Genomic DNA, 27,861 nt, shown 5'->3' on the forward strand with positions numbered 1-27,861 from the left:
AAGAAACTGCTAAAAGCCCAAGAGCTGCATGTCAAACTCTACAGGGCTCAGCTGTTTGGAAGAACTGCAGGAGAAAGCCTCTTCTCTCAAAGAAAATCCCAGCAGCTCAGATTAGGTTTGCAAAGTTGCATTTGAACAAAACCAGAAAAACTCTGGAACAATGTCCTTTGGACAAGGGCGCAAAGTGGAGATGTCGGACCATGATGCACTGCACCACATTTGGAGAAAACCAAACACAGCATATCAGCACAAAAACCTCATAACAACTATCAGTGCGGTGGTGGAGGGGTGATGATTTCGGCAGTCATTGAGTGAACCATGAACTCCTCTCTATACCAAAGTATTCTAGAGCAGCGGTCCCCGAGGTCCGGTACCGGTCCGTGAGTCGTTTGGTACCGGGCCGCGAGAGTTGAGGCTCAGGTGTGAAATGTATGGTTTTCAGGGTTTTTATCGGTTTTCAGCGTTATTTTGTTATCGTTTTTATCGTTAACTCGGTTTTCCTTGGTCTTTTCACGTGTGTTATGAATAAATCTTCTTTATTTCGGTACCGGTACTAGTTTTATTTTGTTGTATTTATCTGTGACACCTTAAAGGCCGGTCCGAGAAAATTGTCGGGCATAAACCGGTCCGTGGCGCAAAAAAGGTTGGAGACCACTGCTCTAGAGAATCTGTCCTACAGCTAAACTTCACTCAAATTGGGTCTTGCAGCAAGACACATAACCTCCCGACCAGGTTATGTTTTCAGTACAAGTTACCATGGTGATGTTAGCCAAATAAAATGAGAGCCACCTTCATGACGCCGACGAACTTTAAACTCAGATTACCTCACATACCCTTGATTCTTGCTTCATCGTGCACTCATCAATCTTATCAGATAATAACACGTACAACAGATAGCTCTCAATTACCATCAGTCACTATTCATTACAATAATAAAACAGACACCAAAGGAACTGAACACACTGACAAGTCAGAGATTACAGTAGCATGAGGGAGACCTACACAGCGCTATGCAACATTAGAAGTTTTAATGTTGTGGCTGATTGGTGTTGCACCATGTGATCACTGCAATTAGCTTAGAGAGCATCAGCAGCTGCTAGATGAGGGGTTTGTGCCTCTCATGGTAGTTAAACTGGAAACCACCCCAAATTATTCCTACTCGAGGATGGTTGTCATTATAATAACATTGATTTCATTTATATTCTCACACAGAATCATTGTAATGATAACTGTAATAAACACAATTAGATATCAGTCAAAATATAGGACAGGGCTCTTTGATCAGAAAGAAAGCCTGATCATCACTGTATTTTGAAATTTAAAATATTTGTGTTATTTGGGTAAATTGATGAAAATCTGCATATTTCTAAGTTAACCTCATGGTGTCCCCTGCACCGTATACGCTCTGACTGAATAGCGCAATAAAGAAAGCTTAAATGTTGTTATTACCCCAGTCAGATTAGTCATGGTGCTATTCATAGTACTGAGAAAAAAACAACCTCAGGCTCTGGTTCACTCAAACACTTTCCAAAAGTCTAAAGAGCAGAGAGTGTCTGAATGGAAAAAAAATTCAAGGTCAGGACTTTGGAAAAGGGAGGACTCTGCTACGTAGAAGTTTGCCCGACAATAACAACAGCACCCAGACCAAGATGCTCTCTGTATTAATAATGAATAATGCATTTTCGTGTTGTGCGGAACAGCAGGGCCATCGAGATACAGGACTTTGCTCCCATAATCTTTCTGCCCAGACCGTTTTAATCCAGGGTCTGCTGGTATCTGGCTATCGGACATCTACAAGTAGATGAAAGCGTTCGTACCAAGGGCAGCTCCCTGGAGCCGGGCCCAAACCCCGACAAAAACCCTCGCCCATCTGTCTTCATCTGGCATCAGCAGCCAGAACCACACATGACAGGGAACCGGGATAAAAGCCTGTCTCGTTTTGTGACAAGCAATAAAGAGCGCTCTAGCATTCATTTTTCATTGTGAAGTCTTTGCTCTCTAACAATTATACAACAAATTACTGATGTCTCTTCTTCTTCATCTAGCAGGCTCCCCCAAGGAATCAATCACAACCAGGGATATCAATGATATGCGGCACCACGGGGGGGTGACAAGAGGGCATTTTCAACTCTACACCCTCCATTTTTGTATCCAGTAAAGCCTCTAATCTGAAATAAGGTGCATGCCTGCACATCAAAATCTATTTGCTCCTGAGCCACAATGAGGAGAAAATGTACCTTTGCACTAATGCATCAAAGTGGCTGAAAGTTGGCCAGTTTTCAATGTTTGTTTGTGCGTGTCTGTGTGCGCATGCATGCTTCTGCAAGGAGGGTTGCTCAAGGCCAGCATCAACCTAACAGGGGATCAAGTGGATGCTGTCTGCGTGAGAGAATACATGTCTGTGTGTGTGTGTGTGTGTGTGTGTGTGTGTGTGTGTGTGTGTGTGTGTGTGTGTGTGTGTGTGTGTGTGTGTGTGTGTGTGTGTGTCAGCTGGCCAGGGTCAAACCAAGAGGTTTGTTAACATGGAGCATTAATCTCGCTCAGGCCAACATCCACACATCGCTAAATCAGCGCAAGCACACACACTCCCTCAGTTCTCCGCGGTGAGCCGAGATGCCCACAAGTACATTTTTAATCACATGCGCTCTAATCACTCAGGCTCACAGTCGGTCTTAAACCACAGTCATGACCTCCGCTTACGCACATTAAGAAGACCTGAGTGAGCACCGCATCCTCCTGCACCCCTGAAACCTGCGTGCCCGTAAAGCCCTTCCCTGTCAATACCAACTGCACAGAGAAGAAAAAAAAGACAACGCTCACCATCTGTCCTCCTGTATGATTTTCTCTGCCCCTTTTTTTTCTCTGTGTGTGCAAGTGTGTGAGCTCTGCGATGCTTAACTGTCCCCTTCCTTCAAAGCTTTGCTGATACTGTTGCATTTTCTGAAAACCCCACTCACCCTAAAATCACCATCTGGCTCCTTTTCACCTCTCCCCATCACCAGAATGTCATCTTTGTTGGCTTGACGGGGTACATGCAGGCATTTCTGTCACTCAGAGTTAAATTTGAATAAAAAATAACTGCATTATACTGTATGCAGACACTCCACGTCCTACTTCTCCAGGTTATTTTCCTCCCTTTCTTTTAGAAATTCCTATCTCACACAAATGGAGGAATTTATGCTACATACCAGCATGTCTGACTCTTTCCGCCTCCCGGGAACCAGTAAACAAAGACTTCTCCTTTTCTGGCTCGGGGCCTAAGAACGACCATTTTCAGGGACACTGTGCAGCAGCCAGACACAGAGCAGTATATCATAGTCTGCTACAGTATAAATAAACTCCTTTCTCAGAGCCTTTAAAGGGCACCCTCCATCTAAAAAGACTTTTGTGATGAGCTTTAACACAGCCGTGCAGTGAATCTTAGTCAGCGCACTTTATCTTCGCGTTTTTTTGTAGAGGGCCGGTGTGGCCCGCACGTTAGTGTGTGAGCGTTTATTCATAAGTGTGTCGCTGTTCTATCCCTCCCTGCCCCCTCCATCAACACCACCTCGCCTCACCTCCATTGTTATTCCCTGCATCGCTGTTCTCCCAACAGAGTGCACATTCATCACTCGGTCTTGTGCCTTTCTTGTGGGCACACCAGAGAGAAGAAAAAAGAAAGAAAGAAAGTCAGGAACCTTTTTAGGTCCGTGCTTGTAAATGACCTGCCGCGAGATGGGGTTTATTAAGTCACCTCGCCTCCTTTCTCACTAACCTACTTCCTGAAGACAGACGAGGAGGCGAGAGACAGACGGACAGAGGGGAGGCAGGTAGACGCACGGATCAAAAAGGAGCAGCAGTGGACCGGCATGAGGATTGATGAGATTTCTCAGTATTTTACGTGGGCCGTCCATCCACCTGCTGTCAAAGCCTCTTAAAAAGACACAAAAACCCAGAAAATGTGGGAATTATTTCTGTTTTGTGAGACATTTACAAAGGAGTCCCACGGTTATTTGCTTTACTTGATGGGGAAAAGGGGGGAAACACCATTCTAGCTTCCTGGAGTATTTGATGGCTTTAAAATGTCTTGTTTTGTCTGACCAAAAGTCAAAAACAAGCACCAAATAAAAAAAATGGTGTGGGGGCAAATTCTTATTTTGACAAGCTGGAGCCTGCAAATGTTTTTTTTCCCATTTTAAGCTTACTAAATGACTTGAATTATTCATTAGATGTGACAGCTATTTCACTGAGTGACTGAGCTGAAATAGGGACACCTCCTCTGATACTCTTCATGTTTATTTTAAATCTTTTTTATTCTATTCCCACACCCAAGTAAATGATTTCTGCAGGGACTGACTTGCTTTGAGTGTGGCCCATAATTTTCTGTCAGCTGTCAGATTAATGAAGTACCCCATTAACATGTAACCAAAGTACATTTTATGTGTGTGTGTGTGTGTGTGTGTGTGTGTGTGTGTGTGTGTGTGTGTGTGTGTGTGTGTGTGTGTGTGTGTGTAAAGAGCCACTTCAAGAACCAACAGTGACAACAATGCGCATTTCCTTCCAACAAGGCAAATACAAACCTCTGTAAGTGATGCAGCAGACTGAAAAAACTTCAGCCAACAACAAACTAATCAACTAATGGAACAGAAGCAAATCTGTGTTACGGAAAATATTGAACAGGCTCCAGCAACAGCTGGAATCATTCTGCCATCATGCTAGATTCAATAAAGGTATAAATAGTCTGTCATTAACAGTTGCCCTCCTCTCCTCCGGGTGTACGAAGGAGTTCACACTGATAATCCCGCGCGGTTAATCTCCGCGTGAAGTTTAATTAATTTCCCGGCACAGGTGTTGACACTCTCTTAATCTGACTGAACAGGAGAAATCAATCATCCCGACAAGCTTTGAGGCGCTGGCAGAGAAGATCGCGATAAATACACCGATTCCATCTCGGTGTATAGCTGGTTTTAGGCTAATGTGTCCGACAGTGTCTGAGCTCGGACAGGACGCGCTATCGTGCAGTTCTCCAAAATCCTGACTGCACGTCGCTGGCAGCGGATGATGAAAGCATCTGCCCAATGTCGACCAGTCAACAAGCAGACCGGTTTTCCAGGTTAAAGCTGGGTTTATGGTCCAGCGCAGCTAGCGCTGTTCGCACCGCTGAGTGCAGTGAGCTCTGTTGCCAGATGGAGGCAATGCACAAAGTATGCAGTACAACAGGTCTGTTTTACTGTGCTTGTGCTTTTCCTGGTCTGTCAGCCGGCCGAGGAGAAAAGGGGTATTATACAAATATATATATACAAATATATATACAAATCATTTACAGCTTTGGTTTTTGCCTTTTTGCAAGTATTCCATATGATTTGACTAAAATAAAGACCTCTGTGGAAAAAGAAGGTTTCCATGTCCAGTTCATGCAAATACATGTTGTAGTTATCTTCATATGACGATGCAAAATACTGGCACCTGTGTGTCCACTGACATGAAATCACAAGCTGATATTTTCCTCCTAAAACCACAAAGAAACTCATCAGACTCGAGATGAGCAGGAAACATCAACACCTGCTACCTGTCACCAGTTTATTACACAGTTTAACACAGCTTCCCGCTTAACTGGCACATTAATTTGCTCGAACAAAAAGCTGAATGTGAAAATATTTGTCATCAACATAGTTCGCGTTGCTATTTGAAGATACTATCAGCACCTATATGCACATGTATACACTTAAGACGATGTTAATTCCTTTTTTCCGCCAGGTCTGTGATCTAATCTATTCAAAAAATGGACAAATCTGCAACATCTGGAGAGCGTAAAATGTAAGCAAATCTAACCAGTTGAAAAAAAAAATCTGTTAACCTGGAAAAACGGGTTAGAGCAGCGACTGAGTTTAGCGGGAACGCGATAACCGGGAGGGAAAAAAGAAAAGAAAACTTCAAAAGGTTAAAAACGGCATGAAAAGCACGGACGGTGGTTACCGTGTCCACTCTTCATTGCTTTTAACACTCAGCTTCACTTCAGCTCTTTGTATGTGAGAACTTCGTTCTTCTCCGCCGCTGGATCGACAACAGCACCAGCACGCCTGGATAGCTTTGAGGGGTCGTGCCGGAGTGAAATCACTCCGCGGCTCATTTCCAAATGATACACATGTTGGCTCTGAACACCTTTTTTTTTTTTTTTTTTTTTTTTGAGGAAAACGTGTCAGCGCGGGGGGGTGGCCATAAATCCGCTTTTGGCGCAGCTATCGGTGCGTAATTGTCCCCACAGAGGAGCGGTGAGGATCACAGAGAGAGAAAAACGGAACATTGGCACAATTGAAACATACATGATCGTCTACAAATGTCCGCTTGTGACACATCGATCCCCCTTTTTCCCTTTTAAACAGCACATCAGACACGTCCACTGCTGCGCTACTACGGGGATTAACGCCGCCATGTAAGGATAGGGATGCTGCTATTACACCGTTACCGACCTTTGTTATCTCCGGAGCTGTGATGTGATGTGACGGTGGTAGCGGTGATTTCTCCCCTCAGGCGGACTGCGTGTCCCGGCCAGCCGGCTGCCTCCTGTCCCCTCTCCTCCTTCTTTCTTCTTTTTCCGTTATTTTATTTTAAATTTATTTGTTCGGTTTATTGGAGGACCTCCCGCTCCTCCTGCTCGCCTTCACTCTTGGCTCTCTTCGGCACTGTTTGGGGCTTGTTCAGGTGAAGCAGTCAGTGAGGCTGCAGATCTGCTGTCTGTCAAGAGGATGGTCCTCGCGAGCGACTCCTCGTGCTACATAACGAGAGGCGTTTGCCTCTCTCTCTCTCCTCTCTCTCTCTCTCTCTCTGCTCGTGTGTTCGTGACGCGCGGAGAACGCTGTGCGGCGGCTCGCGCGCTCACAGCAAGCACATATGGTCTTCACACACGCCACGAGCACATTAACGCGCATGGACAATCCTAACGGAAAGTCGTTCGACCGTGACGAGAAAATTATTGTAATACTTATGTAACGTTTCCCCGAATATTGTATCTCCAGCTCCGGGCGCTCCGTTAACCCCGCGCTCTCTGTTGTAAAGTTGCTTCTTGCCGTTCACTGTGAAAAGCTTTTGTGATGCCACGCAGGCTGATTTAAATTTGAAGTGGGGCTTCACAGAGAGCTCGTATGTAAATCTACAGTCAACAGGGGTGCATTTAGTGATTCACGGGCCTTAGGCAACCCCAGGAACGGGGCCTCCCTCATCTATTATTCACAGCATTTTCATAACAAAGGGGTGTTTAGTATGACTGAGGTTACTAATTGCAATGAATGCAAGCATTTAGTAGATTTATTTTTCATTATTTCAACACTTATCCCCCCCCCCCCCCCCCACACACACACACACACACACACACGCACACACACACCCCTCGGTGAATTACAGTTCCCATCCAACCCTCTCAAAATGAGCTGAGTCATATATTTTGTTTTAGCATGTCTAATGGAGACATTCCAAAACACCATAAATATGGGTATGGGCACAAGTTTGTTTGTGTTTTTACAGGTTTACATGACTCAACTTTCTGCTGGCATCATGAGTAACAAGCCAATCATCTCAGCCTTGATAATCAAGTTGTCATGGAAATCACTAATCTTTGCTGCAGTGGGACCACTGTCACGTTTAAGTGTCCTCCAACATTTCTGATCCAAGAGGCCCTTAACATTAAACATTTCTTGCTATTTTGTTTCTATGTCTGGATGGAGTGCTCTATGGTATCATGTTTTTGTCTTGATCTTATCAGGCGCATTATCAGGGAACAAAGGAATGGAAAATGACTGAATTCATTTCATTAAGTGATTTTAAATCTAAACTACGAATCCTTGAGGCCAAGTCCATAACATGCAACTGTTTCAATTAGATTGATTGTCATTTTAACTGACTTTTTATTTTATTTGAATTTTATTGAATTTTATTTTTATTTTATTTGTATTCTTTCACTTATTGTTGCATGTGTGTTGTTGCTGCCTGTGTTTGAGTAATTTCTGTAACTGTGAGACATCTGCTGCTGCCTATCTTGGCCAGGTCTCCCTTGAAAAAGAGGTTTTTAACCTCAATGGGATCTTCCTGGTTAAATAAAGGTTAATAAAAAAAATAATAATAAAATAAATAACATCTAGTCCTTTTACAGAATGACTCAGTTGCAACATAAACTCGAGTTATCACTTTCACACGTTGTTCTGATTGTATTCTGTGACCATGCTGGGTGAATAACTTGATCTATCCAATCGTTCTCTTCCAATCATCCTCATCAGGGTTGTCTAACATACATGCTGCTTCTGTTCTAGGACAAAAAAAAATACACACCCCTAAGAGAGAAATAAAATGAACAGACCAAAATATGAAATAAGAAATCTTGGTACAACAGGGAGCGATTTGAAAAATATGTGATGTTCTTGTCTAATCCGAAAGTCAGCGTACTGAGATAAAGCAGTGCTAGAAGACTGTTAACAGCACGACCATTAGGCAGGGAGGGAGAAAAACACAGTCACACAGGCAGCGGCACAGAGCTGCGTGCCGTGATCCAGGAGGAAGTGTCAAAGTATGTGGATGGAGCTGTCGGCCCTCCAGCTTAGCCTCTGCTTTCAGGAACATAGAAGTAACACAGAGAACGTCTTTGTTGTGTTAGAAACAATGACAGCTCTCAGCTAGGAGTCCATTCTCTGTGCTTGTCTCTTAGGTGTTTTCTTTCATGTTTTTTCCTGTTTGTGGTGAACTCTACTGTGGTTCCCTTTACTATTCTACTCTATTCTACATACTTATTGAGATTGGGTTATGCGCATCGGAGAACTGGACGCAAATCGAAAATCTTTTACAGTGCGTGGCTAAAAACCTGCAGAAACAGATAAAGAACCATTAATTCCACCTCGAAATGACATAGTAGAAACTGCCGTAGTAGGTTTTCATTGTTACTCGGAAAGACTAGCTCTTTGGCGTCTGCGAGGAACCGCGAACAGATTGCGTTCCTGCTTGGAATGGTAATTGCTAAAAAGTTCATCCTACAGCAGTGGAAATAAAAAGGCTCAGCACCAACATTTGAGCTTTGGAGAAATGATGAATACATCGCATTTGGAGAGTCTGAGCGATAACAGACTCAATAAATCTGAGACATCCTGGAATCCTGTACGAGCATTTTTGAAAACAAAACAGGCCGTGCTGTTCCAAACAAGCTTTAATGCTGCATCAAGGATCACTGTTGTTAGAGGTGCTGTTTCTCTCTTCTCTTAAAAAAAACCAATACAATCATTGGGTATAAAATTGTCATCGTACTGATAGCAGATCTTTTATTTATTTATTTTTTAATGGTGTCGCGTGTGAGTCTTGCAGTGCTAATTGGCTCCAGAGTCCCGTTAATCGTCTCTTTCCTGGTTGGCCCTGGAGGTTTACAACACCCTCACAATCTGACCCACGTCGATTTTTATCGCCCTGCCTCTCTCTCCCCTGCCATTTGAAGTCAACTTTTAAACGCTCTTTACTAAGAAACATAGATCCTCTTTTCTCACGCTCATTACCGTCTCCTTAAACTGGCTCTTTATGAGTTATTATTCTCGTTTGTATTTATTTTGCCTGTACTGTGTATTGCAACTTATTTCCACTCCCTTCTTTTGTAGTCACGTTTGTTTTTTTTATCTCCGTTACTCAAAAACACGTCTCAGACTTAGTAGTCGTCATATTTTCCATCCTGTTCTTACAGTGTTCCTGTGCACTAATGAGTCACCTGTAGTGTATTTAAAGGACAGTTGGGCTCTTTCTGGCTTTTACCTCCTAATAAATCCCACCGCTCTTTGATTTTATTAGTATTACGTTCCTATTTTTTGGGGCGAGGTTAAGGATGCTTCCTGAATCCTGACGGACAGACTGAGTAACGATCTGGACTCGGGTGTGTAATAAATTAATGAGTTATTGTGTTTGCAGCGTATTCCCTCCTCCATACGGGTTATTATTCTTGTGAGGAACAGTGCAGACTTTGATTAGGGAACGCTGTCGCTTCTTCCTATTGATCCTGTTTGTGATGAGCTGCAGAGATTGGCCGAAGCTTGTTAAACACCCCGCTGGCATTATAAATTCATTGTTTTTAGCTTGTTTGTGGACCGGCAGTAATGCATGACACCGCTGTGCTGAATGGATATTGTTTAATGGGCTGCTTTCTGATTGATTGGACGCTTTCTTGTGGTTCCTCTGCAGCTTTTTATGGTTTGTGCTTGATGTGATTTCGGAAGCAGGGACAGATGTTTCTAAAACTTTACAGACTTTTTCTTCTTTGATACAACTGGTTGTTTTTGAGCATTAAAAATATTAAAGACTTGCAATGGTTAAATGACTTATTACATTCAAAAGGCTTCAAAAGAGGCTTCTTAAGAATGAGATACCAGCAAAGTATTATTCAACATTTTATCTGTTCGTATAATTACTTTTATTGATTTGTGTAGACAAGAATCAGGTCAGCCTGGACTGACAAAACTTAAAAAAAACCCTGACTTTATCAATATTTAGTACTTCAGAACCAAAGCAAATGTCCATCGTGTTCCACACCATGAATGGCACAAAAGATTGAAAAGAACTGAGGCAGGACAGAGTCATGCACCATGTACTTTATTTTTAAATTATTTACAATCTCTGCCCGCTTGCAGAGATCCCCGGACACGCCTCACTTCATCTTCCATTCGAGCTGTCAGGGTGCAATCAGCAGACATGGAGGGCGCTCTGGATGGTGCGTGACGTTACTTTGACCTGTTCAGGGTCCCTCACGCTACTAACAAGACCCACCACGCTCCTGCTGTCGGGCTAAATAAGTCAAGGTTGTGATGTTGTGGACAATGTTGCTGGTATATAATATGTGTTTGTGGTGTGCTTACCAGCCATGATTTCAGCTTTTTGACAGGTTACAGCAATAAACGATTTGGTTAGATTCAGAAGAATAAAAACTACACTGCAAAAACTCAAAATCTTACCAAGTGTATTTGTCTAATTTCAAGTCAAAATATTAAGTGAAAAAAATCTGCCAATGAAACAAGTGAAAATTATCTAGTTTGTCTGTAGTTTCAAGATTCACTGTCTTGAAATGTTGCTTTGTAGCTGCTTTTGTCTTATTTTAAGTGTAATGAGATGTTTTGACTAGAAATAAGACAAATATACTTGGTAAAGAGTTTGAGTTTTTGCAGTGTACACCTACAGCGGTTCAACACAAGTCTTGAGATGATTGCTCTGAAGCAGCTGACATAAAACTATATGGGTGTTGGTTAGCACTCAAAACAGATATCACCTGGTAAACAACACTAAGTGAAAATGAAACAGCGATGAGTATGTAATTTCCAGTCCACCTGAACTGGAAATGTGAGATCTGTTGTTATTACTACACTGATTACATTGACAAGTATGCAAATACAACCCCTATTCCAAAAGAACTCTTTGACTCTTGTAAAAACATAAAGCAGTCAGTGAGGCTGCTATATGTTCCAGTAACATGTTTTATATGTCTGTGACCTTCATGCCCATAGGACACACTATATTAAAAGCAGGCGTGATTCTTTCATGCAAATCACTGCATGGCCTCACAGACACTTCTAGAAATCTGTGTCTGTGAACCCAGCTCTCTGTGCCATTAAAGATATGTCATGCACACAGGAAGCCAGGGTTGACAAATTAAATGTAAACATGCACACTGAAGCATGTCGGGCAGTATCCTAGCATCGTTTTCAACACGGTAATGAATCCTATTTATTTGACTGCAATAAAGAAGGCCTGGACCTCTCACTGGCTTTCCTCTTGCAGCTTGTTGCTGGCTGTAACGGCTTTCTTTCCCTTGGCAGAAGCTGCTGTTTTCCGCAAAACCTCTAAAATCTCACTGTACACCAATAAGGATGTTTAAAAAAGAACTTTTTTAAAGGAGTCCCAGTGGGTCGAGGCTGTTCGACTGTGCAATATGATGAATGGATTCTGTTGGTGGCCTTCAAGTGTTTCTGCGGCATCTGTATATATTAAGTTTACTTGTGTCTGCAGCCACAGGAGGGTCAGAAAGCTCAGCTGCTGGCAGAAGATTAGAAAGCACCTTATCTCTGGAAGAATAAACTGAATATTTAAAGTACTGTGCAAAAGTATCAAGCCCTCATTTCTTTATATTTCACCAAGAAATTCGTGAAGTGGTTTATTAAAGCAAAACATGAGCAAACATACAGGAAATATGTAGGTGAAAACGGAGAATGTACAACTCTGGTGAGCTTAAAAGTCAATATTTGGAACGCAAACCTTTATTCTTTAATGCAGTGTGAACTCTTTTTCTCTAAGTGCTCTTCAGGAATAGTTCTCCAGACTATTGACATTGATTTTCAATCCAGTTCTTGTGTAATTTGGCACACCTCAGCCTGTTCTCGCTGTTTCCCTTCCTTAAGAACACCTTCTTGACAGCCACCCTTCCACTGAGACCATGTCTGATGAGGCTTCAGTGAACAGTCGATGGATTGGCTGGACTATTTTTTTTTCTCCTCCTATTTCTTAAGGATGTAACTTTCACATACTGTTCACCTGCTGTACACAGTCTAAACTAAACCTGCAAAGACATGTAGCCCCTGGTTCTTATTTGTATTAAGATAATAAACAATTCTATTATATCTGAGTTTCCTGGAGGATTCTTTCTGCACTGAGGAGACATGTTCTTGTCAAAATGTTATGCAGTGTAGATTTTCTTTGGTGGTTTCAAAAGATAAAAATAAGATAGTGATAACGCCTCTTATCTGCCATTTGTTCACATGCACTGGGTCTGCATACAAAGCAAATCTGATGCGCAGAGCTTAGAGTCAAAGCCAAATAAATTTATATTTATATACAAATACAAACCAAAGTGCACAGTGAGGTAAAGTAAGGGGACACAATTTCAAGTAATTTCAATTATGAAACATTAATTCCCATACTGCACTTAAAGGACAAGTATGAAAAGATATGCATTGCACTCCTGGATGAAGTAGATTTTGTCTGTATTTTAGGGGTTTTTTCACCAACAGTCTGACTTTTGTTGGAAAGAAGCTCTTGTGGAAGCATGTCGTATGCGTTGCCAGTTCTTCTCACCCCGTGGTGAACTGGCAACCTGTCCAGGGTATGTGTTGTCACTCTGTGACAGCTGGACCCCGCCGCCCTGGTGGCAATGAACTAAAGTCTGTCCAACCAGCAAAACTGATGGTGAAGCCTCTTAGTGTCTCGTGCACACTTTTAGAATTGGATGCACGTTCACGCTCGTGTGTCTCCTCCTGGGAAAAGTCGAGGCAGGGATTTTTGCTTGTGTGGGGTAACCCACCACACTGTGGAGCAACTATGCTATGGGCTTTAACCAGCTGAGAGTTACATGAGAATGTCCAGTTCCAGCAGATAGCTGCACCTCCCTGCTTCTGCTCCTGCTGGAGGTTTCAGGAGTTGTTCCTACCTCCCTACTGGATAATAATTAACCAGAGTATTGGAACTAGCTCTTTAATAAAGTGGGTTCTTTGTCGGTAAATTACTTTGCAATGACGCTTGTTCTCAATTAGTTATATATAAACTATAATAAACCAAACTGAATTCGTTACACATTAATTTTATTTGTGTACTTAAAAAAACATAATAACGACATCCTTGTGAGTGCCTTAATACGCCCTATTATGACGAATGGTGTGAGCTGTAAAAACTGTACCGCTCGCCACGGAGGCCGAAGCATTTCCTTTCTCCCCAGCCTTTGATTACCTCTGTCTTTGTACTCATTGTTAGATTTAAACGCATGAGTTGGTTGCTGTGTGCGAGTCCTCTCTACCTCTCCGTTTCTCCCTGGCTCTAAAAATAAAGATTTGCTTGCTTTGCGGTAATCAATGAAACGGGAGCTGCTTCACCCACTTGAAATATTTAATAAGAAAGTACAACAGACTCCAGGTCAGTTTTTAATAGGCCCGTGTAGGATGGGATATAGGGCCTCATTTATTAGCACAGATAAAACCTCTACTGTTCCAAACGGGCCTGTCAACACATCCTGTCAGCACTGCTTCGCACTGCCGTCCAAACACACTCACACACACATTCCCACACTCCTCTTTGTCATCTTTCTTATTTTTCCCACTGCTGCCTTCTCACATTTGCTTTGCCTTCTCTCCTCTCTCTTCTTTTTCTCATTTGCTCCTTCCAGCAGACACATTTTTTTCCTCCAACTAATTTCACCATCTCCTGTCCTCTTACCTCGCTCCTTTGTTCTCTCTCGCTAAATCTGCTCTGGACGATGTTCGAGTAGTTATTAGGTTTCCTGCCGCTTCCTCGCTGTCTTGTGCCTGTTTCTGTATGTGTGTGTTAATGAAATCCCCACCACCACCACCACCACCACCCACTCCCCTGGGCTCAGGTGGCACTCCTTTGACCGGCGAGCTCAGTGCTGCGGCTCAACATGAGGGCAAAGGTTGTAACCAGTTTCCTATTTACTGAATAAATTAGCTGTGTGGGCAGTGTGTGTGTGTGAGAAAAAAGGCTGCTCGGCACACACATAAATGGCTGCGGTTGTGTTTTCTGCCTGGCGCACACTGGCTCGGCCCTCTTAAAGGATATGGTCATATTACTCGGCACGGGGTCAAAGGTCAAAGCCAGCGAGGCACCCGATACAGAAGACGCTGTGTTCTCGCTGAGCTGCCGCTCGGCTTTCTTCTGTGTAAGACATCGGCCTCTCTGTGTTGTTTTGACACAATGATCGTCCTGTTTTGGGATCGACACACCGCGCGCACGAGCCTACGTCCGCAGTGGCGAATGTGTGTCACTCTCTATACTTACACGCCCAAATTTAGTTGGAGAAGGTTTCATTTTCATAGCTTTTATTTTAGACTTGTGACCCAGATTTTCTGACATCATCCCATGTCCCCATGGCTCGCCTATGCTATCAAAAGTATTACAGAGAGCCATGCACTATATTGCCAAAAGTATTCACTCGTCTGCATTCGCACATATATCAATTAAAGTGACCTGTCATTCTTAATCCGTAGGGTTTAATATAATGTCAGCCCACTGTTTGCAGGTATAACAGCTTCAGCTCTTCTGGGAAGTCTTTCTACAAGGTTTAGGGGTGTTTATGGGGACTTTTGACCAGTTTTGATCAACCCTGCAAGACGATTACCCGTTCACCAAACATTACACTTGGCACAATGCAGTCAGACAAGGACTGTTCCCCCGGCAACTGTCAGACTCGTCAATCACATCACCAGATGTAGAAACGTGATTGGTCGTCTCCGCTGCTCTACACCAGTTTCACTTTGTTATATACCACAAAACAGCTGACTGTGGAATATTTAGTAGTAAGGAAATTTCACGGAGTACACTGAGCTCCTGAGCGTGCCGTTCTTTCTCTAATGTCTGTAGAAGCAGTCTGCATGCCTCGGTGTTTGGTTTTATACACCTGTGACCACTGAAGTGGTTGAAACAGCAGAAACACCAGCAGGCGATGGCCTCCTCATGAACCTCCAAAAATCTGGGAACAGGGCATATAGTTTCGAGGTGATCTCTCCTGTGCTGTATGTAGAGCTTTAATGCATAGTGTATCATATTTGACAGTTTCTGTGAGTTTTTGAGAACATATCATCCGTGTGGGTTTTATTTCCCCACTAAAAACCGAAAAAAAAATTGCACATTACATTTTTAAACAATAAATTTCACAAAAAGGAGCAAATATGATACAAAGAATATAGATTTTCATTGTCAGAAGGTTAAATAAACACTCAATTATTTAATGGTTTGGGCTTTAAAGGGTTAATCCGCAATAATCGATACAGCCTGTAAAACTGAACTGGAGGACCAGTAAGCAGAGGGTAAATCTAATCGTATATCTTCTGCTGCCAGCTGTTCCTGTCCTTCCACAGTCTGAATATCTTCATGATGTTCCTTGACTGTTTCAGTGTGCTCTCCTCTCATTACCACATTAATACATTGTCTGATAATTCAGACTCACTGTGGCTATAGGATTTTTTTTATTAGTTCAGTAAGGAATGAAAATCAGCTTAAATGAATTTGATGGATGTAATGGTTTAAATGTGACAAATCCCACAGGAGAAGCCATCCTTTAAAAATCGTTTTGCCAGATCAATCCAGAGAGCCGGCAGTTTAAGCCAGTATTGAATTTTTGCATAAACACCACAGGATATCTTGACTTTGTTAATCCTGTGTAGTTATTTAAACTGTAATTGTAGCTCAAATCAATTTCAAGCATTCAACATTTTTATGTCACCATTCTGTCTATTGATATTAACAATTAGTAAACATTTCAGTGTAACACACTATAAACAGGGGTGCACAGTACAGCATTTGCATACAGTACTGTTCGCCCATCATTTCCTTATGTTTTAATAGGGAAATTGGCCATAGGTCCATTGATTGACAGTTTATTTACCAAGCTTCTAACAACCTTGAAAGTCCACATGTATTTTCCAACTCAGTCTGAACTCTCTTAGGCAGCTTTGTAGTCATTTCTGTAAGTAGCCTTTGGGAATAGTTCTCCAAGCTTCTTGAAGGACATTCAAAGCTCTTCTTCATATGCTTCCGCCTTTTGTTCTGGAGGCCTGAACATGGTGTTCGTTTGTCTGCAAATGCACACTGACCGGCAACGTAGCGCGAGAACACTGGTGGAGAAACCCCCGGCTGTCGTGCACCGTCAGTCTCTGTGGCGCAATCGGTTAGCGCGTTCGGCTGTTAACCGAAAGGTTGGTGGTTCGAGCCCACCCAGGGACGACCGCTTTTTGTACTTTTGAGCATAAAGCACAGAACACACGTCTAATGTCAATTTTGCTTTATACTCAGCGGTAACCTTGACATCATTGCTTACTTAAAAGTAACAACAAGCTTCTTTTTTTTTGCTAGACTTAGCGATATCGTTTCATTAAATATATAAATTTAAAAATACATTTATAAATGTATCAATATAAATGTATTTAGCCAAAAACGCCAGAATCCCAGGTTACAGCTCACAAAACTATTTCAGCAACCATCCAGCAGCTGATAAGCGACGATACCCAGCCCTACACACCAGTGACATAATCGAAACCATGAGAAGACGAGAAATATGGTTTCCCCCGTCTTTTTGGCTGCAACAGTCTCTGTGGCGCAATCGGTTAGCGCGTTCGGCTGTTAACCGAAAGGTTGGTGGTTCGAGCCCACCCAGGGACGAGCAATTTTTGTGTTTAGGAGCAAATAATAAGTTTTGTGAAAAACACAGTGTCTAAAGCTAAAATAGAATATAAAGATATATATTTTTGCTAAGTTGTGTATTACGTGCAGTCACATCATTGCTTCATCTCTTATAAAATCTAAATAAATCGGTTTTGATAACCGACATTTCCTGTATATAATCTTTTAAGAAGTTTCAGATTCCGATGCTGGTTTTATTATTACATTATTATACCAATTAACTGGTGTAAAGTAAGTGGTTATATAATGATATAATTACAAGTACAGTTTTTAAATAGTTTCAGATAATTAATTGATAATAATTGGATTATGTGCATGTGATCAGTGTACATAGATTTGATTAGATTGATTATGTGCTCTACATTAATATACTACAACATTAAAATATGTCTATGTATATAATTTGGGTAAGACTCTGAAAAGTAGCTTTTACTGTTTATATTTAAGCAGCGTACTTTAACTAGATTTGAGTAAAACATTTTTTGTTACGCTAAATATTTATTTTATTTTCCGAGGATTTAATTAAAGAATAACATCACTTAGCGCTCTCTTAATAAAGCCAAACACTTCTCCTCTGAAGTGTTCTTCGTATAAAACAGGAGGCTGCAGTACCAGCTGGTGGACACTTGACGGCGGCAACGGGCGGAACGTCACTCTGACCTCACAAACATGGCGGCGCCCATTAGCAAACATTGTATTTCCGTTTCTCGAAAAGTGGGAAGTTTTCTGTTTAATTCAGCGTTTATTGCCCAGGCGGCGCACTGCTCTAACAACATGGACTGTCAGAGGCCCACAAAGGTTTGTCAGCACATTTTACCCTCTGTAAACACGTTTTTTTTGTTGTGTGGTGACGTTATTTTACGTTTTTGCGTTAAACATGAATTTGCGAGCTGAAGCCGCTTTACCGCGGCGTCGCCGTCCTACGCAGTTTGCTGTGCACTTGTCAGGTGGCTCCAGCTGTTTTAATGTCCGCTCTGTCCTCCACAGCTGGAGTTTGCGGTGCAGATGACGTGTGAAAGCTGCGGGGAGAAAGTCAGAGCAGCTCTGGAGGGCAAACCAGGTGAGCAAGCACATATAGAAAGAGCTGCTGACCCCCGCTGCATTGTTTACTTTCCTACAAACAGGGACTGCTGAAGTTTTCTGCATCCTACGCACTTAAAAGTGCAGTACAGACGCTGGTTAGCATGATTTTGCATTTCAATATTAAAGTAAACTCATTACACTAAGCAACAAGTGATGTTTCCAGAAAGATCCTGCATTTTTCTGCAGCGCCCACTGAACTCTAAGGGAGCATATAGTAGAGACGGTGTCATTTCAGCTGCTTCATCTTAACTGAATGCTTAGGCACTTCCATCAGTGCAGGCAAGTGTATAATGCAACACATATGAAGCATCCTGTTTCCTGTTAAGTGAGTCAAACCATATTGAGCACCTGGCAATCCACAACCTTATAAGAAAAAGTTATTTCATTTGTGATTTGGAGATGATGGTATTTCATACTGAGTGACCAGAATGGACAGAATTAGTAATGAGTCCATCAGAGGGAAAGCTGAAGGTTTGGCAGTTTGGTGACAAAGGCTGGAAGACGAGGCTGAGATGGTTTGGACATGTGCAGATAGGGCTGTGCGATATGACCAAACTCTCATATCCCGATATAAGAATTCTATCGGCCGATAACGATATAAATCACAAAAATGTAACATTTTCTGTAAATTCTGTGAATCTGGGCAGCTCGACTTGCGGGAAGTGTTTCCAGCTCCGCGTCATGTAGCTGGAGTCGAGTGTTCTAACCAATGCATGAAACTCTACATTTTTAGACATAAGTTGTAAATGCCACAGTTTTCTTTGTAAGCATTCATTACGCAGCGTGCTGCGGGGGAAAGCCTGTTCTAATGTTTGAGTCTAAGGTTTATTTTTTTAGCACCTGGCGGCTCTTTTTTTACTTCTCATCCGTAAATAATCTGCTCTTTCACGTGATTCAGTTTATTCTGAAAAGTCTCAACAGGATCTTGAGCTTTATTGTGAAAGGTTTATGTGGAACATAAACAAGCGGACACGCGATGCTGTTACCTTGTTTTTCCTAAACACAATGCATAAAACCAGGTGCTTGTCCGTCTGTAGTGTGGTTATATTAAATATAAGAGAAAGAGGGAACTTTAAGAAATTAATATAGCCACTACAGTGTCCATCAAAACAATGAAAAAATATTGTTGTAAACAGTTTATTTTGCGACACCACGAAACAAACGATAGCGTAAAATGAAACATAGACGTTTTATATCATCATCCGATATATATCGTTATATTGAACAGCCCTATGTGCAGAGGAGGGATAGTGGATATAATGGACAAAGGATGTTGAAGGAAAAGAGGAAGATCACAGAGGTGATCATGGATGCAGTGAAGATACACGCAGGTGTTGGTGTGATAGAGGTGGATGTTAATGCTGGGTGCGATGGAAGCAGATGGTCTGCTGTGGCGACTCCTTAAGGGAGCCGCTGAAACAACAACATAACTTTGAAGAGAGAAAAACAACAGCCACTAATCTCACCACAACTAATAAAACTCTTATCAGGAAATAACATTCATGGTTCTGTCTCCAGCAAGTGTTGGATGTTATTAGAAAACAATAAAGCTTTAACATTTTCACAATAACAAACCAGCTATAGACTACATATTATACAGATATAAATAAGAAAATGTAGACACAACCCAATAAAAAAATAAAACCTTGCTAGTACCAGGTTGGACCAATTTATTTCCAGAACTGCTTTAATTCTTTGTGACACAACAAGGTACTAGAAACATTCCTCAGAGATTTTGGTCCACATGACAGCATCACACATCCACGATTTGAATCTCCTCCTCCACCACATCACAAAGGTGCTCGATTAGACAGAGAGCTGGTGACTGTGGAGGTCGTTGAATAAGTGTACCTAATGAGGGTAGATTTTCATTGATATAGATCAGTGTAAAGCAGTAAATCTAAGAAAATGAAAATCAGATAAATCCTAGGCAAACTGTTTCTGTTTTTAGATTATTCGCATCGCTGAACGTTCTCCTCAGCTGTCTGCATTCGTGTTATTCTCCGTCTGTCTGTCTGATGATGGTTTTGGTATGTTTGCAGGCGTGAACTCGGTCAGTATTGATGTCGGTCAGGAGCAGGTGCTGGTGGAATCTGCTCTGACCAGTGCAGAACTGCAGGCCCTGATAGAGAGCACCGGACGGAGGGCCGTGCTGAAGGGCATCGGCGGATCAGAGCAAGGTGAGGAGGAACGGCAGCAGGAGCTGCACGTGCCTGCGCTGGAGGTATCAGAAGCTTTCCAGTACCACAGCTGAGTTGGATTTATAGTCCTGTTTAATCTTGGGAAGAGTGCAAGAGTCCATGTACCAAACTGTAGACCGTGCAGGCAAAATACAGCTGATTAAATGTAATATTTGAAAATTGTAGTTCCCACTTATTTTGATGAATTAAAAACCGAGTGAATGCAGATAATATTTAGCCAGGTATTTGGGCCATTCCTTGCAGATATTCAGCGCGGTACAGTGTGGTAACTTTGAGTTGATTTATCGGACTTCCTGCTAAACAAAGATGCCTCATAAAACAGCCAAAATGGAGTTTCATTAGTTGAACCTCTGTTTGTGGTAGCAAGTCTCAGTCAGATACAGTCTGCTGATCCAATCACAGGTCAGTAACCGTGTGATTGCATGCACTGAGGGCAGTTTATGATTTAAACATGGACTAAATATCAGCTGATCTGCTTTAAAGTGTGAACACAAAGATCATCCTGACTACACCGGAGACCTCCGAGCCTTGTCTTCCATCCTTACTTAATCTGTGAAGCACAGCACTATAAGATAGGCACTCAGCCCCACAGCCTACCACAGTCTGCCTCTCCCTGTAGCTTTAAACTGGTTCATTTTATGTTGAGCTCACAGCTCCCTACAGATAAAATCTAATGTGAAGCAGTCTGATCACAGCCCTACCCCAACACAAGTAAGTGCTTCACCCTCTCTGTTTTTCCGTGGCAGATCTGGGTGCAGCGGTGGCCATGTTAGCCGGTGCCGGATCGATTCAGGGGGTGGTGCGTTTCCTGCAGCTGTCCGAGGAACGCTGCCTGATTGACGGGACCATTGACGGGTTGGAGCCCGGACCCCACGGTCTCCACGTTCACACGCTGGGAGACCTCACACTGGACTGCCTCAGGTTAGACCAGTGTTTCATACCAGTTTTATCAGCTCATCAGCATCGTGTAGAGTGTGAAGGAGATGGGGAGTCATTGGTGATTTACACTTTTCCTAAGCTCAAACCTGGAAAGAGTCATGGTTATGAGTCTCGGGCCTTTTCACACCCATAGTTCGTTTACTCTGGTCCGAATCGGTTGACGAGTTTGTAAACTTTTAGCTTTTCTCTGCGGTTTGGTTTCTTTTCCCGCAAAGAAAAATCTGTGTGGTCTGACCTGTGATGTGAAAGAACAAAAAACGGGGTTTGTGGTACCGAGGCAAGCGATGACCTTCAAAACTCCCACGCATACGTACGGGCTTATGTTACAGCTGTCAGTTTTAATTATCTCATCTGTGTCTCTGAGAGACATTGTATACTGTTGTACCCATGAGCCTCAGCTCTTATTGCCTCGGAGAAGACGGCAGCGAGAGATGAAATTATTGTGTAATGTAATTATGGTTTTAATTAAAAACAGGGCTTTAGCGGAGTTCATCTGAAATCCCGCTGATTTAGCGTGTTAATGGGACAGTGTGTCATTTTAAGCTTCCACTTGTCAGTTTAGGCTCAGTAATTCAATTAACCGAGCGCATATTGACGGGCGGCGTTAACTGTTGCTCACAGGCGTGTAGCTTTAGCATTTTTATTCTTTGTTGACGCCGTCCTGCAGAGATGTAAAACGTATCGGACATCAGGGGGAGTAAAATACGCTCGTGTGAAGTCTTTGTCGTCAAACTCACAAATGAGAAAACTGAGGGATCCATCCATCATCAAGTCCCTCACACCTCTACCTGTTTTCATTACTTTCTGCCTTATACACTCACCAGACATTTCATTAGGTACACCTAGACTCCCTTTTTCCTTCAGAGCCGATCAGACCAGGCGACGTTCTTCTGATCTTCTCTCGTCCAGTTATAGTGACTCAGGCCTGATTTAGGCTTCTGTAGAGGATCTTTATGGAGCCTACGATGTAACCTGCGTTACAAGTGGCGGACATGCTGGCATTTATGCTTGTGCTGGTGTGTTACATGTTAATTGCCATGTGTTCGTGTAATGTAAAGCTAACCGATGGAAACAAATAAAATGTTGCCATTGTTTTCCTCCTCGGTCCCCGTTCTTTGTTACTTTTACTATTTTAGTAACTGTTGCCGTCTTATCAACTTGAACCAGTCTGACCTCTGAAATCAACAGTAAGGTGTTTTCTCCCACCGCTCACCAGATGCTACAGTATATTAAACATGGCCAAAGTTTAAGTAGGAAACACCCCGGACAGTCTATACCAACTCCAACAATAACATTATGGAAGGTGGAGATGATGATCATGGATCCCTTTTATAGAGAGATGCTCAAACTAATTTATGTTCCATATATTTGATTCCCATCATGCTCTCCTTTCTCTGCAGTTGTGGAGAGCACTATAACCCCTTTGGGAGACAACACGGCGGTCCAGAGGACTCCGACAGGGTACGATAAATTACTTCTTTAGCTCGCTCTAAAATAACCTCTCCATAAAGTCATTCATTTTTATAAGTAGAGCGATCAGCAGTGCTAGGATCCTTGTGTCATAAATTCAGACTGTACCTCCTTCTGGCTTGTATTAAAATGTCAGCGGAGGCCAAATGCGAGATGCGATAACCCGCTCAGATTGCCAAACACGTCCCAGAGGAGCCGTTTTGGGCTCTTCTGCTCCAGGTGCTAAATTTTAAATGAAGTGTGTGAAAGAGTTGTAACTCTGCCTTGCTGTTAACTCCTTATTTTTTAATAGTTTTATACTTCACTGAACCACTTGACGTACAGTTAAGTTTTCACAGGTACTGTTTTGTACACAGCATGTCGGCGATCTGGGAAATGTCATCGCTGGACCAGACGGGAGAGCCTCATTTAGACTGGAGGACGGTCAGCTTAAGGTAACACAGAGTTATATTTGGCACTCGTACTTAGCCACAGGAGCTGAACAGCGTGCCTTGGTCTGTTTGCCTCCAGGTGTGGGATGTGATTGGTCGATCACTGGTTGTGGACGCAGGTGAGGACGACCTGGGTCGAGGAGGTCACCCTCTCTCCAAACAGACTGGGAACTCTGGAGAAAGGTGGGTGTGAAGGTGGTTTGTGTTAAACATGCGTAGCTTCAGGCTGGTTTCCAGTTCATTCATGGATTCACTTTGCTTTACATCACAAAACAGCAGTTATCGGCCGTTTTCATCACCCACCATTGAAGCCAATTGTCTTCGACAACAAGTAAATTATTTACTTTGTAAAATGTGAAGAAAATAAATATTTCGTGCTCACTATACTGTTGGAACATCAGCAATACATTAGCATTATTGCTGAAAAACAAAGTAACCAGTTAGCATTAAAAAGATTTGTGCTAACTTTGCTCACATTTTACGACAGTTTGAGCAAAAAATCTCCAGAATCATCCATCCAACCTGTTTCCACCACCTATGTGTTCTGGTCACGGGGAAACTATCTAAGCAGAGATGGCTCCGAGACCTCCATCTCCCCAGCAACTCCCTCCAGCTCTACTAGGAGGACCCTGAGGCATCGCCAAGCCAAATGAGAGATATAATCTCTCAGTTTGATCTGGGCTTTCTCCCACATTGCCTAAAACTCCTCACCTAGGAAGCATCCAGGAGGCATCCTAGTCAAACCAAACCACCTCAGCTGTCTCCTTTCAATGTGGGCTCGCAGCCTCTCTACCCGTCTCTAAAGGAGATCCTTGACATCCTTTGGAAGAATCTCATATCCGTTGATTAATCACAACTCATAGCCTCAGGTGAGGGTAGGAATGTAGATCCGGCGATAAGTAAATAAAGTAGCTTCGCTTTCACGCTTGGCTCCCTCTTCCTCACAGCAGACCAGTAGAGCATCCATGTTCCTACAGATGTGACTTGGAACTTCTCCACTGCTGACAGTAACTCATCCCAACTCAGAGCGGGCCCTCCTAACTCCACTGGCTGAGAACCACAGCCTCAGACTGGGAGCTGCGCGTTTTCATCCCAGCATCTTCACATAGTTTTCCATCCTCTGCCTGCCAGAGCTGAAACACAAATTAGTGAATGAAGTCATGATACAAATCTTTTTTTTTTAGCAAATATTCGTTCTAACAAAAACAGATTTTTGACAAGCTCTGGATCAAAGCTAAGCTAATGAGGAAGTGTTGGTTCAAATCAGGAGTACGTTGGTAGTCCGTGGAGAGCTCCAGGCTATCCGTCTACCTCCAGAGAGCGTCTGTTGTCAGATGGGTGCAGTATCAAAAATATGTGGTGCAGCCAGTCTGTTGCTGTTTCATCTGAACAATGAAAAGCGTTCACTACAGCCACTCCCTGTGCTGCTCAAGCTGTACTTTTGTATCTTTGATGGGTTTTTCCACACTTGTCCCACTCCTGGTGAGCTCCACTGTCACCTCATTCCCTGTTCAGGCCCACTTGTCAACAAATCAACATTCAGACTCCACCCACCCCCACAAACCACTCCTCTATGACTGCAACACCTCTCTACATACCTGTGAGAGAGAGAGAGAGAGAAACCCCACAAAGCAGCTGGACTACACCACCTGTCTCCATCCACGCCGAAGCACCACATCCTCCTGTCTCCAGAGTCACCTTCAGCACCTCAGTGGAGACGCGTCATGAGCCAGCCTGCTTCAAAGCCCCGACCATTACTGCTGTGCTGAGTCCATCCTCACCTCCATGATTACCATCTGGTGCTCAAGGACAGAGTCTGACGGCAGCGTGGCATCTGTTCCACCAAGAGGGCGATTCGCTGCAAACAGCCTTCTCTGCAAGACCCTGCATGCCTCCAGGACCCGAGGCAGGCAACAAACATGGTTCCTGTCCCTCCTGCATTGGTCATAGAGTTTTTGAGTCGTACAATGTGCCTAAAATAATATTTGCATATCCAAATGACGTGTGTATATAAGAGCTGTTATTTCTGTTATTAGTAACGAGAGGAGGAGAAACAGATTTGTCAGACTGCTGTAAATTTCCTGGCCACCTGTAGACTATCTGCTAGTTTTATTAAAGCCCTCTAATGTTAAACGCTCTACTCTGCTGCAGCACTCGAAGCTTTATACAACGTGCCCCCATCGCTCATTCACACCCATACAAGCACTTTTTTTTTTCGCCTGAGTGCTTTCTATCTAACATTCACACTTCAGTGAATGCATCGGAGAGCAACTTAGGGGGTCAGTATCTTCAGTATTTTGCCCAAGGATACTTTGGCATGTAAAGAGGAGCAGCCTGGGCTCAAATCACCTGCCTTCTAATTAGTCGATGGCTGCTGTAGCTTCTGAACTACTCTTAATAGCTGGGTAACTCCTCTGTAACTCCTGTAGACTGCCAGTGTTACAGAGGTCATCTGCACCTTTGTTCAAGACCAGGAAATGTTTGTTTTCACTGACTGACTAGTGTTTGATTGCTGGCATCGCCCAGTTCTGTGCCAGTAATCCTTTCACCTGGATATCAGTCATGACCACAGCACTCAGTGTTTTTGTGATTAATTAACTAAAATCTCAAAACTTAAGTAATGAAAAATGCAATGTGACGTAACGCTGGTATCAAAATTATTATTTCAGGCACTTTAAATTGGTCAAGTGTAGGTATTTTAGGTATTTTAAATTTCTTTGTTCTTTTTTGTTTTGTTGTTTTTTTCCCCTGTGCAGGCTGGCCTGTGGGATCATCGCCCGATCGGCGGGACTTTTCCAAAATCCCAAACAGATTTGTGCCTGCGACGGCGTCACGCTGTGGGAGGAGAGGGACCGGCCAATAGCTGGGAAAGGTCGGAGCAAGAACAACCTGGAGACACCGGCGGCACACCTGTGAACCTCTCAAACCTCTGGACACTGATGAGAGTTTGAACAAGGGGGACAAAAAGCGTCTCGAAGAGAAAGGCAGATTGTGTTTCTCGGCGGAGCGCGAGTGCTGACGCGAGGAAGACAGAGTCCTGAAGATTACTGCACTGATGACCAAACGGCAATGAATGGACTTAATTTCGTGAAAATGCTCTTTGTGATCAAATCAAACGCTCTCTGCAGTTGCTGTTTAATGTTTTTCTGAGCATTTTAAACATGTCAACTCATCAGCAGGATGTCTGTAAATGTTTTCTCAGCTACAGATTTAATTTCTCTGTGTTGCCGTCCACTTGCAGGAACATGTGAGTAATTATATAAGCCTCTCTAAAAAACTTGTCATCTCCACATATTTGAGTTTTATTAAGTAGAAAAATTAAAGAGGATGTGATGCGGAAGATTATTATGATTGCTCATAGGTGGGTCACGAGTAATGATATTTGTTTTAAGTAGAATATACAAAAAGTTGTTGGAAAACCAAATCAAATCCTGAAATTCCAGGATCGCTGAGATGTGTGTGTTTGATTTTAAAAATATTTAGAAAAAATCTGTGATGAAGGGGGAGACCGTCCCTCTCTCTGTGATCAACTCTGCAGGAGAGTTTAAAACGAGCCCAGGAGGGAGAGTGAAATTCCTTCCAGAGTGAAAGGGGGCGAGGGGGGGGGGTTAAAAAGTGACAGAGGGAGTCCTTGAAGGATTGTGTGCTCAGCTGTTTTTCTTTCCAACATGGAGAGTGAGGTTAGTGTTCCTTTATCACTGCTGCAGAGGGCGTTTGAGCCACACAGAGAGGGCAGCTGACAATCTCAGACACCCCCTCTCTGTTATCTTTTAGGAAAGTCGGACGGGTGAATCATGAAGTTGTCCAAACTGCTGTCCCTGCATATACCTCAGCCACATGTTGGTGCGCTGTCTGTGTCTGTGGCACATTTTGGATTGATTTTTTTTCCTCCAAATCGAGCATCTGTCTTGTTCTGCTGATGCTCGAATAAGTTTATCGAATTTCCCAGTAAATGTTCTGTCATTGTCCCTTTCTGTTTGAAGTGGCTGGGCTTTGAATGAAGACTCATTGTTATAGCTGGACACCCAAAAACAGCTGTATTTTTTTAATCTAATATTAAAGCAGGAAGCACAAATCCAAATGTTTGATTTAAATAAATCAACACAACTACGGATCAGTTAATAAGTGTGTCTTTTTAATTGGGACCACTAGTGCTGTGTGATACTGTAAATACAGGGCCAGGATTACTGATACCGATACTTTTAACCTATAAAGGCAGCTTATGTATTAGAGAGCAGTGTGTCATGCTTTATGAGATGAATCATCATCAGTCTGCAAAATCTGCACACGTCAGTGACCTAAAAACATAGATTTTCACAATACACAATAGTCTATTACCACACGCTTCGAATGTGGGTTTTGGCGACCTGAAACATAAATGTTTCTGAAGCAACTTGTCTTGTTTAAATTTGCTATGGGCTATAAATAAAATAATAAAATAGGGTTTTGGACACTTTCCTCTAACACACACCACCACCTATCTAATAATAAATAAATAAATACATAACACAATTCTGTGGGCTACATACTCAACAAATAATACGTAAAAATATCGATCTCATCGTGCCAAT

General features: G+C 42.7%; 2 protein-coding genes and 2 non-coding genes across 4 annotated transcripts in view; 3 read left to right on the forward strand and 1 right to left on the reverse strand.

The window, feature by feature from the left end:
• The window catches only part of gal3st3 (galactose-3-O-sulfotransferase 3), a 50,377-nt gene extending 43,634 nt beyond the window's left edge, over window positions 1–6,743 (reverse strand). The window contains exon 1 of the mRNA XM_026162377.2: window positions 6,450–6,743. The gene's annotated coding sequence lies outside the window, so the exon portion shown is untranslated. The remainder of the gene's footprint in view (window positions 1–6,449) is intronic.
• A 9,893-nt stretch (window positions 6,744–16,636) lies between these two features.
• Window positions 16,637–16,710, forward strand: trnan-guu (transfer RNA asparagine (anticodon GUU)). The gene has a single exon. It is a non-coding gene; the product is annotated as a tRNA-Asn (tRNA).
• A 361-nt stretch (window positions 16,711–17,071) lies between these two features.
• On the forward strand, window positions 17,072–17,145 carry trnan-guu (transfer RNA asparagine (anticodon GUU)). Its single transcript has one exon. It is a non-coding gene; the product is annotated as a tRNA-Asn (tRNA).
• A 626-nt stretch (window positions 17,146–17,771) lies between these two features.
• ccs (copper chaperone for superoxide dismutase) lies at window positions 17,772–27,407 on the forward strand. The gene is made up of 8 exons (XM_026162378.2): window positions 17,772–17,964; window positions 18,154–18,226; window positions 20,292–20,429; window positions 21,197–21,371; window positions 22,790–22,850; window positions 23,216–23,293; window positions 23,370–23,473; window positions 26,047–27,407. Exons 1-8 carry the CDS (start codon window positions 17,836–17,838, stop codon window positions 26,204–26,206), a joined length of 918 nt encoding a protein of 305 aa, XP_026018163.2. The 5' UTR covers window positions 17,772–17,835; the 3' UTR covers window positions 26,207–27,407.
• Window positions 27,408–27,861: the final 454 nt, after the last annotated feature.

This window comes from Astatotilapia calliptera, chromosome 3 (assembly GCF_964374335.1).
Source record: "Astatotilapia calliptera chromosome 3, fAstCal68.1, whole genome shotgun sequence".
NCBI classification, from domain to species: domain Eukaryota; kingdom Metazoa; phylum Chordata; class Actinopteri; order Cichliformes; family Cichlidae; genus Astatotilapia; species Astatotilapia calliptera.

What these genes read in the sequence shown, in the direction of transcription:
- ccs (XM_026162378.2), top strand. Translation starts at nt 17,836, where the DNA reads ATGGCGGCGCCCATTAGCAAACATTGTATTTCCGTTTCTCGAAAAGTG. An exon ending in AGCTCTGGAGGGCAAACCAG is followed by an intron (nt 18,227 to 20,291) that starts GTGAGCAAGCAC and finishes GTATGTTTGCAG; the next exon opens with GCGTGAACTCGGTCAGTATT. An exon ending in CATCGGCGGATCAGAGCAAG is followed by an intron (nt 20,430 to 21,196) that starts GTGAGGAGGAAC and finishes TTTCCGTGGCAG; the next exon opens with ATCTGGGTGCAGCGGTGGCC.